The sequence below is a fragment of the Tamandua tetradactyla genome, chromosome 17 (assembly GCF_023851605.1).
Source record: "Tamandua tetradactyla isolate mTamTet1 chromosome 17, mTamTet1.pri, whole genome shotgun sequence".
Lineage (NCBI taxonomy): Eukaryota > Metazoa > Chordata > Mammalia > Pilosa > Myrmecophagidae > Tamandua > Tamandua tetradactyla.
In genome coordinates this window covers 47,920,950-47,935,783 of record NC_135343.1, presented here as the reverse complement: position 1 = coordinate 47,935,783, position 14,834 = coordinate 47,920,950, and the positions used below count along the sequence as shown (strand labels likewise).

At 48.9% G+C, this 14,834-nt stretch overlaps 1 protein-coding gene across 7 annotated transcripts in view; it reads right to left on the bottom strand.

Annotated features, from left to right (window-relative positions):
* Window positions 1-1,098: 1,098 nt before the first annotated feature.
* TET3 (tet methylcytosine dioxygenase 3) overlaps window positions 1,099-14,834 on the bottom strand; it is a 120,685-nt gene continuing 106,949 nt past the window's right edge. For all 7 annotated transcript variants that reach the window (XM_077134591.1, XM_077134596.1, XM_077134590.1 and 4 more), the window contains 4 exons: window positions 14,378-14,467; window positions 13,741-13,878; window positions 9,545-9,881; window positions 1,099-8,876 (listed from right to left, as the gene is read on the bottom strand). In XM_077134591.1, coding sequence (XP_076990706.1) covers window positions 7,093-8,876; window positions 9,545-9,881; window positions 13,741-13,878; window positions 14,378-14,467 — 2,349 coding nt within the window. In that variant the 3' untranslated portion in view covers window positions 1,099-7,092. The remainder of the gene's footprint in view (window positions 8,877-9,544; window positions 9,882-13,740; window positions 13,879-14,377; window positions 14,468-14,834) is intronic.

Below are 14,834 nucleotides of genomic sequence, written 5' to 3'. Positions count from 1 at the left end.
CTTGGTATATGCTGAGAGTAACGATGATCACTTCTGTTACCTAATATGCCCCGAATGCCTGCCAGGGGGCCAGGCACTTCTATTCTTGTAGTTATTTAATCCTCACATCAATCTCATGTGCAGGTATCATTACACTGCCTTATAGACAAAGAAAATAACTTAGGTGATGAAACATCTTATGTCAAGCCACACAGCCCTTGGTTCAGCTACTTAAAGAGCTACTAAATTTCGGTGCATCCAGAATGGACTCCTTGGGGTCTTTGTGCTTGGCTTGGACCGGCCAGATCCCATCTGGAACGAGGGGGTGGTGTCCTGAGGTCATGACATGCAGAAAGCTGCCCCCCGGTGGGACCAGACATGGGGACTGGGGAAGGCAGAGTCTGGACCTGTGTCAGAAATTAAGGATGTGATGTGGTCGTGTGGCTGAGGGGGATATATTGTGACGTTCCTGAGAACAGAAATAAATTCAGGCGGTGGGACTTAGCATGGAAGCATAGTTCAATTTATAATTGCAACAAATTGGGACCTTAAAGAGTTCAGTGATAATACAGGAACAATTAAATGCTTCTATAGCCGTACAGTGACATACTAGGCACCCGTTAAAGATGTCGCTGTGTATTACTCATATTTAAAGGCATATTATGTAAAAAGACAACAGTTCTGTTGTTTTAATTTTAAAAATACATATACAAGTGATAGAATGCCTGCCTGTGTGTGTGTGTGTGTATATTACACATATATATTATATATAATATACATACACACATATGGATATATTTACTTATTCTGATGGGGGGAGAATGTGTGAGAAAGAAAAGGAGAAATAGAGATAAGAAAGCAGCTATTTCTATTTCCCCATCTACCCAGCTGTAACAGCTGATAGCCTTTGGCCGTGACACAGGTGGTGGGAGGGGAAAGGACAGGTTCTTGTATGGCTTTTGGACACAAGGGCTTCATTTTTGAACGAAGGCAACAGAAGGGTGAGATGATATGGTACCTTTAAATAGCACAGTCTGGTCTTGGTTCAAGGGGGAGAAAAAAAGGACCCACACTGAATTTGAGTGCAAAAAATAAATATAAAATTTATTAAAACACCCACAATATTTTAAAGATACCAGGAGTAATACAGTTCACAAACCCAGTTGTTTGTGTAAATTATAATAAAATACAAATCAAAAAAGGATACATACTTGCAATTTCTAGGCACCCTAAATTAAATTTACCAAAAAACACTGGGGAAGAAGGGATGGTAGGGAGGGGTAGCTCAGGAGGCAAACCGATAAAGTGGGAGGAAAAAAATATTAACAAAAAGGTAAAAATGATACAAAATAAAATTATCAGCATAAATTTACTGTACTAAGAATATCTACAGTTTAATAATACACATCCTATTGCCTTGAGACATTGCAAAAAATCTACCATTCATCCATCAACCCCAGATAAACTTCATTTCAAGTAGCCACAGTTACAAAGTCAAGACGGAATATTCAAGTATGGTTGTTAAGTTCACCTCCATTGGAAGCCAAGTAACCAAACAGGAATTCGAAGAGAAGAACTAAACACATCAAAAAGCAACAGGGATTCTAGATTAAGTCTAACGCATTAATATGCCACAAGACGACCTGCCCTTGCTTCTTTTTTTTTTTTTTAAGTTAGAATACGTGAAAAAGAAATGACATCACTCCTGTTTCTCTCCCTCTTTGTCCCCTCAAAAGAAAAAAGTTGAAGATGTTGGAACCAAGAAAATTTGGATATTCAAATGCGCCAATTAGTTTTTAGAAAATCCCTATGAGAATAGCGATAAGTTATCCCTGAATGACGGATAGTCAAAATGAGAAGACAGCAAACAACCACAACAAAAAACATCCCTGATATCAGAATAGAAGCATATATGAGGAACTAGGCCAAATCGCTCACTGATTCTTAGGCAAAAAGCAACTGTAGACCTTGGATTTCTGTGCTGCGTCCTCTGCTCAGGGGAAAGCCTATTGCTCTGCTTTGCTGGCAGCACTCTGCAGGAAGGGCTAGGAGCACCAAGCAGGGGGGGCTCCCACACTCGGGCCTCTTCGTCATCTAAAAAAACCCTCCCTGCATGCGTGGGTGTGGGGTTTTTAACATATGTGGGGTATGCACCACAAAAAATGTTCCTTTTAGTCCAGGGTATGTCAGCCTATTACAGATGCAGCTGACTTAAAGAAAAAAAGTTTTAAGGGAGTCATTTCAAATGACAGCAATGATGACTGAGAAAGCTCAATGAGATGGGCATAGGAAATTCACATTTTATTCAAAAGCAAAACTTTAAAAAAAGAAATAGCCATGCTCCTTCCTTTAGGTGTTCTACAATTTTAACTGCTGAAGAATGAAAAATCAAATGACCCCCGATTCTTAAAGGTCACGTATGTCATCAAAGGATAACATGCAGGTGTCAGATCCTCATGGAATCTACCAAAGATGTTGCAATGTCCTGTTTTTGAGGTATTTTAAAAAATTACTGTGACAGTGGATGACACAAATGGAGCTTCCTGTTGAGTTTTTAAAACATCAACTTCTGTGGACCCAAGAAGAAATTCAGAATAGCACCAACTAAAAAGCAGCCGCAGTGGCATCAGATGAGCAAAGAAAGCTCCTTTCTTTAGTTGGGACATGAGCTGTTACCAATCAAGGACAGACGCGACACTGGACGAAGGCTGCAGGGGCACAGGAACGAGCACCACTGCCCACCGTGGTCCCAGCCAGTGCCAGCCAAAGAAGGGGCTCCATCTGGCCTGGCCCAGCCCACCTCGGGGAGCAAAGTGCCCTCGGGTCTCCCAGAGAAGTCGGTGTGACCCTTGGCACCCATGGATTTCCTGCAGGAGGAAAACACGTGTTCCCGGCTGTGAGAATGCCTGCCTCTTCAAAGAGGCAGGGGTCCCCAATGTCCCCTCCCCCAGAAAAAGGCTCTTCACCCTTTCTCATTAGACCTGAGAAAACAGGTTTGAAGCCAAAGGACCTGCTAGGCCAGGGGGGTCCACTCCCATCAGAAGCAAAGGAGCTAGCTGCCTTCTCCACTTTTTTTTGTTTGGCCACTAAGGGAAAAAATAAAACAGAAAAACTGCTTAGAGCAGATCATAGCACGGTAAACAGAGATGTAAGAAGACAGCACCAAAACGGGAGGGGAAGGGGGGGGAGCCAAGAGAGACCGGAGCCCACCTTATTTTTGGTTGGTTGTGGTTTCGTAATGTTGATAGCACCTCAGCAAGACAGGATCAGGGACAGTCACATTAAAACACCGTAGCACCATTTTATTTAGACTATTTCAATTCATAAAAAAATGCTTCCTAGTCCATAAAACACACTTCAGTAACAAAAGGAAAGAGATATTGGTCGAGGCACGTCAGGGATATAATTTTAGCTTTCCACCAGCACTGCCCTGGTTCGAGACATCCTGGTGGTTAAACTTCAAGGAGAAAATGTGGCTGGATCTCACTCAGACTACGTTACCATCTACTCATCGTCAACCATCCTCGCACACCTACTGCTGTCTGATACGAAGCTATTAAGCTCTGGTACTTCTTTCCTTGCTTTAGCGCTTTCAAAATCCCTTGCTCTGTGAACTGTTTCCAAAAGAGGCTGGTGGAAGGGCCAACAGGGGGGCACGGTATCATCTCTTTCCATGCACGCCACTTGTCATCTCGGGGAGAAGGCAAAGCAGTACCCACGAAGCTGGGTGTGGGAAACTCAGGCCCTGCTAAAAACCAAAACAACAAAACACAAACACAAAAAAACCCAATCCAAGAAACACCTTTAATCCAGATTGCCAATAGTCAGATAACGGTTTCTTGAGCTAGCACCAGTTATTTAGTGAGAACCTGCTGCATAAGCGATTTTTATCTTAAAAATCTCTCAGCACAGAACTTTGCAAGTACTTCCCTTGCACGCAAGGTGCAGGGAAAACAAAACAAAGCAAAAAAAAAAAAAGGGAACCAAATGTCTGCACGGCATGTGGATGGTGTCCGTGGACAGGGCACGCTGGGGAGATGACGACTGCTAGGATTCCATCACTTTCTGTTGCTATAATATTAACCACTCTTAAAACTTGGTCATGCTGTTAGGTTCTTTAGTTGCAATGGCTTTATTTTTCTTCTCATGATAAAAATGTCTGTTAATCATCTTTAGGACTTAAAAAATGATAGTGCCAGTAAAAAATAAAAATTTGATTCTTCTCTTTAAGAAACCTTCAGCAGCAAGGGGGGGGGCGTAGATAGCTGTGCATAGTTACTTTCAAAATATATGTCTAAAGCATGCTAATCTTAATGACTGAGATTTGAGGTAGGTTATACATGTAGTGTGTAAAAATCAGCATGGGCTAGAGCACGGCACCAGCACCACCTAACTCTCAAAACATCACTCTACGGGGGATGGGAACGTCCAATGGAGACTGCCTCTTGACTTATCTCTCAGCAGCCTGTTTCCTAACCTAGAAATTTATGAACCAAAGGCTGTTTGGGCTGGGGGGACAGAAGTCACACGCTTTTAGCTTGTATCAATTTCTCCTTTCATCTAATGGCTTTGCTACCAAAGGGCGATGAGGGGGGAAAAGTAGATTTGACATACATCAGCAAGATTCACGCGCACCAAGTATCAGAATCACCTGGGTTACACTCAGGACCTCCCAAACCAACAGCCAACCTGGGGCTTTTCACGGGCCATACAGACGGTCACATTCTCAAAATGTTTTGCAAAATATTATTGTATTTCTTGCTAAGATCATTTAAAATGATGTTTTCAAGGCACCCCCGCATCTACCTAAGCACGGAGTCAAATGAGACCTGCATAAAAGTACTGATGCGATAAGCAAAATAGCATTTAAAGGACCCAACTTTTCCTCAAAACTAGAAAATTAGCATGCTCATTAAAGACTCTGCTTCCTTTTAGCTTGTCAAACTGAAAGTCAGAGGTTTTCCTATAAATCTGAGTTCTGAATAATTCTAAATCCTGAAAAGCTCTTGGTTATTTATTTCAAAAGCAATAATATTTCATTTTTTTTTGTCCTGTAAAATAAATGCAACTTTACAGAATATGGTAAAAGTGAAGGATAGACAAAGCACGTTAAATATTCAGCTACTATTTACAGTTCTCCCACAATTACATGTTAAAACATACTTTTTTTTTTTCAAGTTGCTGTTTAAATCTAGGCAAAAGTGCTTAAAAAAATCTCTCACTATTTACAGTTAAAACCAGACCACATAAATGCTCAGGACGTTTTACAGCCATTCTCCGCCAGTGTTCCAGGAACGGTCACAGTAAACACCCAGCAGGTCAGTCCTCAGCTCTTACACAAGGCACCTGGAAGTACAGGAACTTGCCTTCAGCATCGTCATCTGATTGTTAAACTCGTTTTACAAAGACCCACATCTGAATAAAACTGCTCAATAAATATCTGATGTTGATCCTAAAGCAGGGCTCGGTTTCCATTCACCACTCGGCCACATCCCCTCTGTGCACAGACAGGACGAAGCCTCCCACTCACCAGACATGTCCACATGGGTAGCCTGATATTTCTGCTAATACCACAGGAAAAGCAAACACTCCAAGAAGTCTGACTCGATTGTAGAGGAGTTGCCTCCACCTGTCAGGCCCGACCTCTCTCAACGTCTCAGAATTTAAGCACCACGTTCTCACCTCAATGAACTGAACGAATGCACCAGAATTTTAGAATGGGTGTATAAGGTGGGTGGAGAGGGGCAGAGGGGAAGGAGGAAAGGATCCAATAGAGAAATGGCACCCATGAGGGAAGAAAATCATAGCAACCTGTTGAAAATGACTCTTGCATTTTTAAAAGTAAGTGTAGCCGTCCCCACCCCCCTTGAATGATAGCATGGAGTGGGGCGGGCTCAGGTGGGAAGCATGCACCATTGTCCAATATGGAAATCCAGGAATACTAATAGATGTGTTAACTGCTGTCACACTGGTTTGCTGAGCTCCTGCAGGATTCCACCTGCCCAAGAGTCAAAGTCCCAGCACAATACCACAGCACCAGGCTCCAAATGGCTCCTGCGCAGCCAGCGCAGCGCCGGTGGTTCACAGCTTGGGTTCGACTTCTTGTTTTTAAAGATACAGTAGCCCTTTTTCGGTATCAGCACAGACTTTGGGGGCATTAAAAAAAAAAAACTGCCACTGAGACAAATTCTTTCAGCCCAGCATTAATCAGCTTTATGGACAGGGCTCTCTGAGAGCCTTCTCAGCTCCAGCAGCACCAGGAGGCGCTGCCAGGGGACCTTGCTGGCAGCAAGGTCACGTGATTGATACATAACAGAGGATTCAGTGTGGAGACTAGCAAAGCTTGAAGCCTTCCTTCTACTTCCAACCTGGTTTCTGGGGAAACAGATGCCAGCATCAGAGGTGCCTGGCCCAGGGCATGTGTTCCCTCCTCCATCCCTCACCTCCCCACTTATCGGCTCCCAATCAGTGGCCCTGATGTTTTTCTACAGATTCTCCCGTCCTACTGGAGGACACACGCTGTCCTGCCGTGAGGGGCTGGCTGGGTGGACACTGAGCACTCGGGTCGCGAGGGGTGACGGCAGCTCCCAGGGAGGGGCAGCCAGACTGGGCAAGGGCGAGCACCACGGGCCTTTCCTGCTGAGCCTTTACCATTACTTTTGTCGCTTTAAAAAAACCCAATAAATACACATTTTAAATGGAATTTAAAACTACTCCTTTGTGAAAGGACACTATAAACTTTCTTTCCATTATTGTGATATACAAGGATAGAGTTTTAAAAACAAAGAGAAAATAACACCCCCCCCCCCCCAAAACGAGGAAAAACAAAAACAAAACAAACCCACCGTGGAGATATAAATATTAAGATCACGGAAAAAAAATCACCCGACAGCCGTAGTTTCTTCTTCAAAGTGCTGGGGAAGTAGGGGGAAGGGAGGGGCGGGCCAGTTCTGAGGTTTGGACCATAAATACATATATATGCGCATCTATATATGTATATATAGATAAAAAGACTTCTGCACCCCCAACCCGCCCCCCCAGGTGTGAGGGCAAAAGCACCACAGAGGCAGCTCGAGCGGGGCCCGAGGCTGAGGAACGCTGGCTCCCGGACACCTAGATCCAGCGGCTGTAGGGGCCGGTGACCTTCGTGTAGGCGTAGGAGGACACGGTGACCGCGGAGTCCGTGGGCGCAGCCAGCGCCTGCCGCGTGGGGACCACCCCCTTCTGCTCCTTCTGCTGGGGCTCGGCGACGATGGCACCGCCCCACTTGCGCTTCTTCCCGTACAGCTTGGCCTCCTGCTGGCCCAGGCCCAGGCGGGCCGCCTCCTCCTGGCGCGCCCTCGCCCGCTCGGCCAGCTGCTTCATCTTGGCCTCCCAGAGCGCCAGCCCGTGGTTGGGCTGGTTGAGGTTCTTGTGCTGGTAGAAGACCAGCGAGATGCGTGTGGGGTGGCAGCGGTTGGGCTTCTTGAGCGGCGTGGTGGCGTGCAGCTCGCGCCGGGCGCACTCGATGAGGATGGAGCCGTGCGCGGGGGCCACGGCCACGCCGCCGATGTTCTCGTCCAGGAAGTTGTGCTCACTGTCCGACCACAGCTCCTCCTCCTCCTCAATGTTGCCGACGCCCGCCTTCTCCTCCTTCGCCAGCCCCTTGCTGGGGGGCTCGTCGGCTGTCCCCTCGTCCAGGCTGAAGGGATCCCACAGCTTCTCCTCGGACTTCAGGGCCCCGAACAGTTTTTCACTGGAGCCCAGGGGCATGCTGAAAGACTGCCAGGTTTTGTCCAGTGGGCCGGCCCCTGGGGTTGGAATCCTGCCCTCCTCCCCTTTTATGGGGCTCCACAACTTCTCTTGGAACCCAGGACCTCCCTTCAGGGCTGAGTTGAAATCCCCTGTCCCCAGCGCCCACGGCTTCTCGGCCAGGCTGGGCCCAGCCAAGGCTGAGGCGCTGTTCCCGAACTTGCAGGGGCTCCAGGGTTTGCTGCGCAGCCGTCCTCCAGGCGGGGGAGCTGGCTGCGAGCCCTCGCTGGGGAACAGCCCCCACTGGCCATCCGAGAAGTGGGAAGGGGTCAAGCAGCTGGCCCCAAAAGAGCCAAGCTTGTCGGGGACGATGGCAGGGCTCTCTCCAGGAGGGAGAACCCCCCAGCTGCCACCCACGCTGTTAGTCCTCTTAGGGGACAGGCTTGGGCCCCCCGAGTACTGTCCCCACAGGTGACTGGGTCCCCCGTTCTGAGATGCCTCAGGCAAAGGTGTTTTGCCCATCTTACCGGGGTCTCTCGGTAGAGATTCAGCTGGGGCCAGTGGATCTGTTGGCTCTTGCTTGATGGATCTGCTGTAGCAGTTGGAGCTCTGTGCAAAGGGAGAGGGGTCCCTGGCTGCTGGGTGAATCTGGGGGGCCCTGGGAAGCAGATACTCCTTGGGGCCTGGATAAGCAGGCTGCTGGTGGTGAGGAGTGGGGTGGTGGGGATCCGTGGGAACAGCCTGGCCAGGCAGCTCGGCAAACTCAGCACCACCGTAGGCCGGGCTCAGGCTGTTGTGCAGAGCGTGCAGGTCTGGCTTCTTCTCAAAAGCGCCACTGCTGCCACTGTGACCCCAGGCGCCAGGACCCAGGAACTGGGAGGGGAAGACGGGGTTGCTGGATGGAAAGCCATAGTAGCCAAAGGAAGGGAGAGCATACTTGGAGTGGAAGCCGTTGACGGAGGTCAGGCTGGGCTGTGCATAGTAGGAGTGGTAGGAGTACACGCTGTTCACGCTATAGGGGTCGGAGGGCCGGCAGCTGCCCAGCACTGAGTAGCTCTCCACCACCGCGTTGCTGCTATACTTGAAGGAACTGAAGTGGTTCTGAGGCTCCACCTTGATGGACGGCTTCAGGCCTTGCTGGGAAAATCCACCCTTGAGGGACAGGCCTGGGGAGGAGAAGGCAAGACAAGAGAAGGAGCACAGAGAACCACAGCCAGGAGGGGCCCTGGCAGGAAGACCAGGTATGGAACCAACCCCCTCCCCCACCAAAGGTAGTCCTCTCCCAGGACAGGCAGGGCAGGTATGATGTGCCCCGTCCTCGCCCGGCCCTGCAATGCAGCCCAAAGCAGGCCTTTCTGCCTCTTCTCCCCATGAACACACCACTGGTAGAACCATCCATGCTGGCCCCTCCCCGACAGGTGTCAGGAGCACCGCAGGGACGAGAGCAGTGAAATGAGCCTCGAATGCAGGCAGGCAACTGCCCATTGCCCACCAATCCTGCAGCCCCCAGGACACGCTGGCATGCCCTGAAGCCACGCTGCCCTCAGACTCTGAGTAGAGAGAACAAGCTAGTGGAGAACCCAAAACTCTGCCTCTCCGCAAAGCTCAACTCCGCGAAGATCGAGATGCCTCTCTGTACTTGGTTCCCGATGTGCCCCCCATCAGGTTCGGGGTCCTGGGCTGCTACAGCAACCTTTCTGAGCACAGGAAGATAATGGGACGGTCTAATGGCTGAGCAGAGGCCTGGGGGCTCTCTGGAACTCTTAGAGGGATGCAGTTAGGTTTGGTTCGAAGACGCCACACCACCCCTGGAGGGCACCCTCTCCCCACACACCTCGGTCAACTGGGACGCCCGCCAGCTCCAGGGCCTCCTGCTTGATCTTCTCTGGAGTGCTTAGTTTCTCCTTCTGAATCTTCTTCTTCTCGGCCGCCGCCTTCCTGGCTTCCAGCTGCCGCTGGCGGCAGGACTTGGCAGGCTCGGGCAGGCGCCGGACCTCGCGGGGGAAGGCGGTGAGCACCTGGATGGCGCCGCTGTCCACCTTGGCGTTCTGGCTCTCCTCGCTGCCGAACTCGTCCGTGGTGGCGATCTTGTACAGGGGGAGCACGTGCAGCTGCTCGTCCTCGGGGATCTGGCCCACGCAGCGATTGTCTTCCTTGGTCAGCGTGCAGACCTGTCCCGAACAGGGAGAGGGAGCATGCCCAGGGGTCAGGGTGGCCTGAGCCTGCCTGTTCAGAGGACCTCCTCCTCCCCCACCCAGCCCCGGCCCCAGCCATCTACTCAGCCCCGGTATTCAACATTAATCTTGGTTTCTAGAGTATCGCCAACATTAAGGGCCTGCCATATGGCTTGCACTGCCCGCCCACTCACATCATCTTACATGAAGCCAATGAGGCTGAGAGGGGAGGAAATGACTGGCCCACGGTCACACCGCCGGCCAGAGGCAGGAGACTCACTCCGACCTCCAGCACAGCATTGTTCCCACTGCCCTGCAGCCACCAATGGGAGCCCTGGCCCTGCCACCTCATCCTCCTTGTCCTGAGCACCTAGCCTCTTTGGCTCTCAAAACATTTTTTCTCATTATTAAAGCTATATGGAATTGTTATAGGAAATGCAAGCAAGCAAGAAGAAAATAAGTTATCTCCACAATCCCACCACCCAGAAATAATCCCTGCAAACCAGCTGCCATATGGACACACAGAAAAACATTTGCCATATATGCACATGCACAAACAGGGACCCATTTTTCAATAGGGTATTATGCGTTCTTTTTTTCTTTGAATGAACATTTTCCTAAGCGTTAAATTTCTCCTCCAATATGATTTAAAAGCTGAGTAATATTATTCTATATTACCAGTGTAACCCCACATAACCAAACATTTAAAACTTGTCTTCAATTTTTCCCTACCATTAATAATGCTGTGAGAAATACCCTTTTAGCTACCTTTTTGAAGATACCTAACTCCTCAAAATAAATGCTATGAAGTAGAACTGCCAGATCCCACCAGAGTGCTTTTCAAAATGATTATCAGTTTTTAGTCATACCAGCAGAATGTGCAAATTTCAATTTTCATATATTTTTATCACTAATTTTGCCATTAATTTAAGATGTTTTTGCTCATTACCAAAAATATATCTTCTTGTTAGTTCGCATCCTGCTGATTACTGAGTTTCGATTTTTTTCATGTTTCCAATTGTATTTCTTCTTTTGCCCATTTTCCACTGTTTTGTTTTTTTTTTAATTGATGCCAACTGATGTTTCAGTATTAGAGATTATCATTCTATTTGTCACTTGTTACAAACATTGTTTTCCAGCTTGCATTGGCCTTTCAATTTTGATTAGGGGTTTATCACTGAATAGAAAGTTAACATTTTTATGTAGTTAAGTAATGTTCTCATTTACAGTTTCATGTTCTATCAAACTTGCTTTTTCTCCAGAGCATGTGTGGGTCTTCAGCTGTGCCTCTGCTTGGACCACTGATCCCTGTGTACTTTCTGGGCTAGTATGATGTCCAGCCCTATTTCCTGCCATTCTCTAAAACCCAACCAGGCAAAGGTAAAATGCAAATAAGCAACCGGGCAAAGGTAAAATGCAAATGATCAACAGCCGAGTAAATATTTACAAGGTATGAGAAAAATGTGTTTCTTTCCCTAACATACAAAGATACCCTAGGGCAGGCCACGGTGGTTCAGTGGCAGAGTTCTCGCCAGAGACTTGGGTTCGATTCCTGGTGCCTGCCCATGCCAAAAAAAAAAAAAAAGGGAAGACACCCTACAGATGTTAGAAATGATATAGCCATCTTCATTTAAAAAGTATGCAAAGAACATAAATATTCACAAAGATTTTTTTAAAAGGCCATGAAAAAGAGGAAAAGATTGCCTAATTATAAAACAAACATAAATCCGAATTCAATTGCATGTAGGCAAAGATTTTAAAAAGATTGATAAAACCCAGTGTTGCCAAGTAGGTAGAAGAATAATTACTCTGTAAAATGTCCATTTCCTCAGACCTCAAGCAGATTACTGCACCTAAAGGTGTGATAACAATGCTTCCTCCCCATGGTTCATCGAGATGAAGATCTGAAAGCAATTTAAGGTCCATCCAGGGGAGACTGGCAGAGCTTTACATACAGCCTGAGAAAATGTGGAAATCAGTTGTCATAGAATGGTGGCCACCGAGTGTCCCAGAGTAAAGAAAAGTGGCTCAGAGAGCGGCACGCGCATATGATGTGAGCCCGACTATGTAAGGTTTGCATGTGGCGCACAGACACATACGCCCAAGTGTCTGAAAGGAAGATCATGAAAATGCTAATAGTGGGTTATACTATGAGGTTTCGAGGTGATTTTACTTTTAAAATCTCTGTTGCATTATTTAATTAGAAAAAAGAATTTTCATTTTGGAAAAAAATATTCCTTTTTTTTTTTAACCCAATACTCTAGGAGCTCTGGGACGCCAATAACCTCAACTGTGCCGTCACGTCTCTCCTACTCCCTGGTGCTCCCCCGCCACTCTGCCCGCCTCTCTCCTAACCCTGAAGTAGCCACCCTTTCTATAGATTTTGGAAATCTTCAAAGCGTAGTGTAGATAGGGGCCTGCCCCACTTTGCTGGACAAGGGGGAAAGAAGATAAGAGGGAGAAATGAAATCCTAGGGTCCAGCTCCCCACAGGGGCACACACTACCACCAGGAAGGGCAGACCCTGTCCAGCCTCTTCCACAGCCCCACTGGAGCCCTGTATGCTGAGGACCTAGTTAAAAAGTAGAGGGGGAGCGGCCATTAGGCCCTCGAGGGCATGCTCACCCAGGCCCAACCCTCCCTCTCTTCCACTTAACTCATTCCCTGGGAGAGTCCATTTAGTCTCATGGCTCCAAATACAAACTATGTGCTCCCAAAGTCCAAGTTCATTTCCCCAGCCTCCCCTGCTGACTCCACATCTCCACCTGAACATCTAGCAGGCAGCTCAAAACAGAATTCTTGATCTTTCACCCCATTATGGTGGTTCTCAGTAAACAGCATCAAGACTCGACTAGTGGCTCAAGCCAAAAACCCTAGAGTTGTCCTCAAGTCTCCCTCACATCCAGCACCCAGTCCATCAGCAAATCCTCTTCCTGCATCTTCAAAATCGTCCCCAAATCCACCCAGGCACTCCCCTTCCTCCCTCCCGTGGACTCTCACAGCCCCCTGAATGGGCCTCATTGCTCCTATTCTCTCTGCCTCCACAATCACACACTTTGTTCTTGATAAGTGAGGCTGTATCCTTCCCCAACTAGGAAAAGCCCTCCAGAGGCTTCGTTTACACCCAGAAGAAATCCCACAGCCTGCCCTGGCCTTTGGGGCTCTCTGTGACCTGGTCTCTGGTGCCAGTCTGCTTCCATTACCCTCTTCCCTGTGCTGCTCTCTTCTTGCCACATGGGCTTCCTTGCTGTTTTCTGCACATGGCCGGGCCCCTGCCTGTGCTGGTCCTTCAGCCTGCAGCCCTCCGTCCCAGATGCTGACAGCGTCCTCTCATTTCATCCATGTCAGCTCAATGCCCCTCCTCAGAGAGCCTCCCTGACCATTCACCTAACAGCCTGTCCTCTGACTGCAGCTGCCTCCAGCCAATGTCATGTCACACTTGTGGGCTGGGACTTGGTCCACTGTTGTTCCTTGGCATCTAAAGCAGCATATGGGGCATAGCTGGTACTCAATAAACACTTGCTGAGTGCATGAATTAAGACATTGTGTGGATTAAATCTTAGTGCCCCCAGAGACCTGGAACCCCACGCTAGGTAACTGGGAGACTCCAGTTGCCCACTGAGCTGCACTCTGCAGCATCCACGCTGGCTAATCTGGGTGGATTTGTCAATGAACACACCAGCCTTGTCCATTCACTCTGGGGAGGAGTGGGTAGGAGCAGGGGGTAGTCTGGCAAGAGACCCGCAAGAGTTCTGAGAAACCTGTGTCCATGTCCCTGTCTACTCTGAGGCCACCTTTCTGCACAGACCACAGCAGGGCCGCCTTCCGGGACTGTCCCATGGGTGGGGCATCCTTACCACAGTACACCCATTGTAGAGGTTATGCTGGTCCTTGTGGGCATGAGCGCAGAAGTCCATGCAGGCTGTGACCCCCGAGAAGGGCCGTCCTTCCTTCAGCCCCAGGCGGCAGTCGATTGCTATTTCCTCATTGGTCACCTGTAGGGATGGCCAAGGACAGCTTCTCACATGACCTGAGGTGAGTGACCCTGACCCTGTGTCTGGATAAACCAGGGCTGGGAGGGAGAGAGGAAGCTTACAGACCCCAGCGGCCTTGCACTTGGGCTGTGAGAGGGAGGTTTTCCTGGCTGAGCCCCAGCTCCAAAAAAGTTAGCTTTCAGGTACTGATAGGAAAGACTTCCTTTTGGGTTACCTCGGGTCCCCTTTGTCTCATCTGGGAGATGCAGGAGTGACAGGGAAGAAAAAACTCGAGCCTTGCCAGTGGACACCAGAACCAGTGGGTGGAGGGTCAGTAGGGGGAGAGGGACGACGTTAACTTAGCATAAAAAAGGGATATTCTCAAAGCATGACACCATTCTTGGTGTCTGGGCTGGTTTTCCTGTAAGGAGCACACTGGCAACTCTCCTGCTTCCTGGCTCAGGGGGTCGGCCAGAGCTCTGGGTGCTCTCTGGGCAGGGAAGGGCCCAGGATGCCATACCTGGTTCTGATAGGCCTGGGGGGCCAGCTGCTTGTACAGCGGGGCGACCTCGGTGGCCAGGTCCTGGAAACTCTTCCGAAGCACTTCTTCCTGCGGAGAGAAGAGCAGTCACACACATCCAGAGTGCCCCTGCCTAGCAGTCACACACATCCAGAGTGCCCCTGCCTGGCAGTCACACACATCCAGAGTGCCCCTGCCTGGCAGTCACAAACATCCAGAGTGCCCCTGCCGGGCAAGCTGCGCGTGCTGGAAGCTAACTGCTGTTCACAGGAAGGTGAGAAGTAAGGTGTCGGCTGGTGTTTCCACAGGAGGGGTGTAGGGCTGTGTCCATTTTAAAGTTGGGGACACTGACGCTTGCCAGAAACAGCTCCTCATGAAAGCCCACCTGACTTGCTAAGCTATTGCTCTTCTACGTTCTAGCGCAGCTAGAAACAGGTTTTTGCTTTCTAGTGGGGAG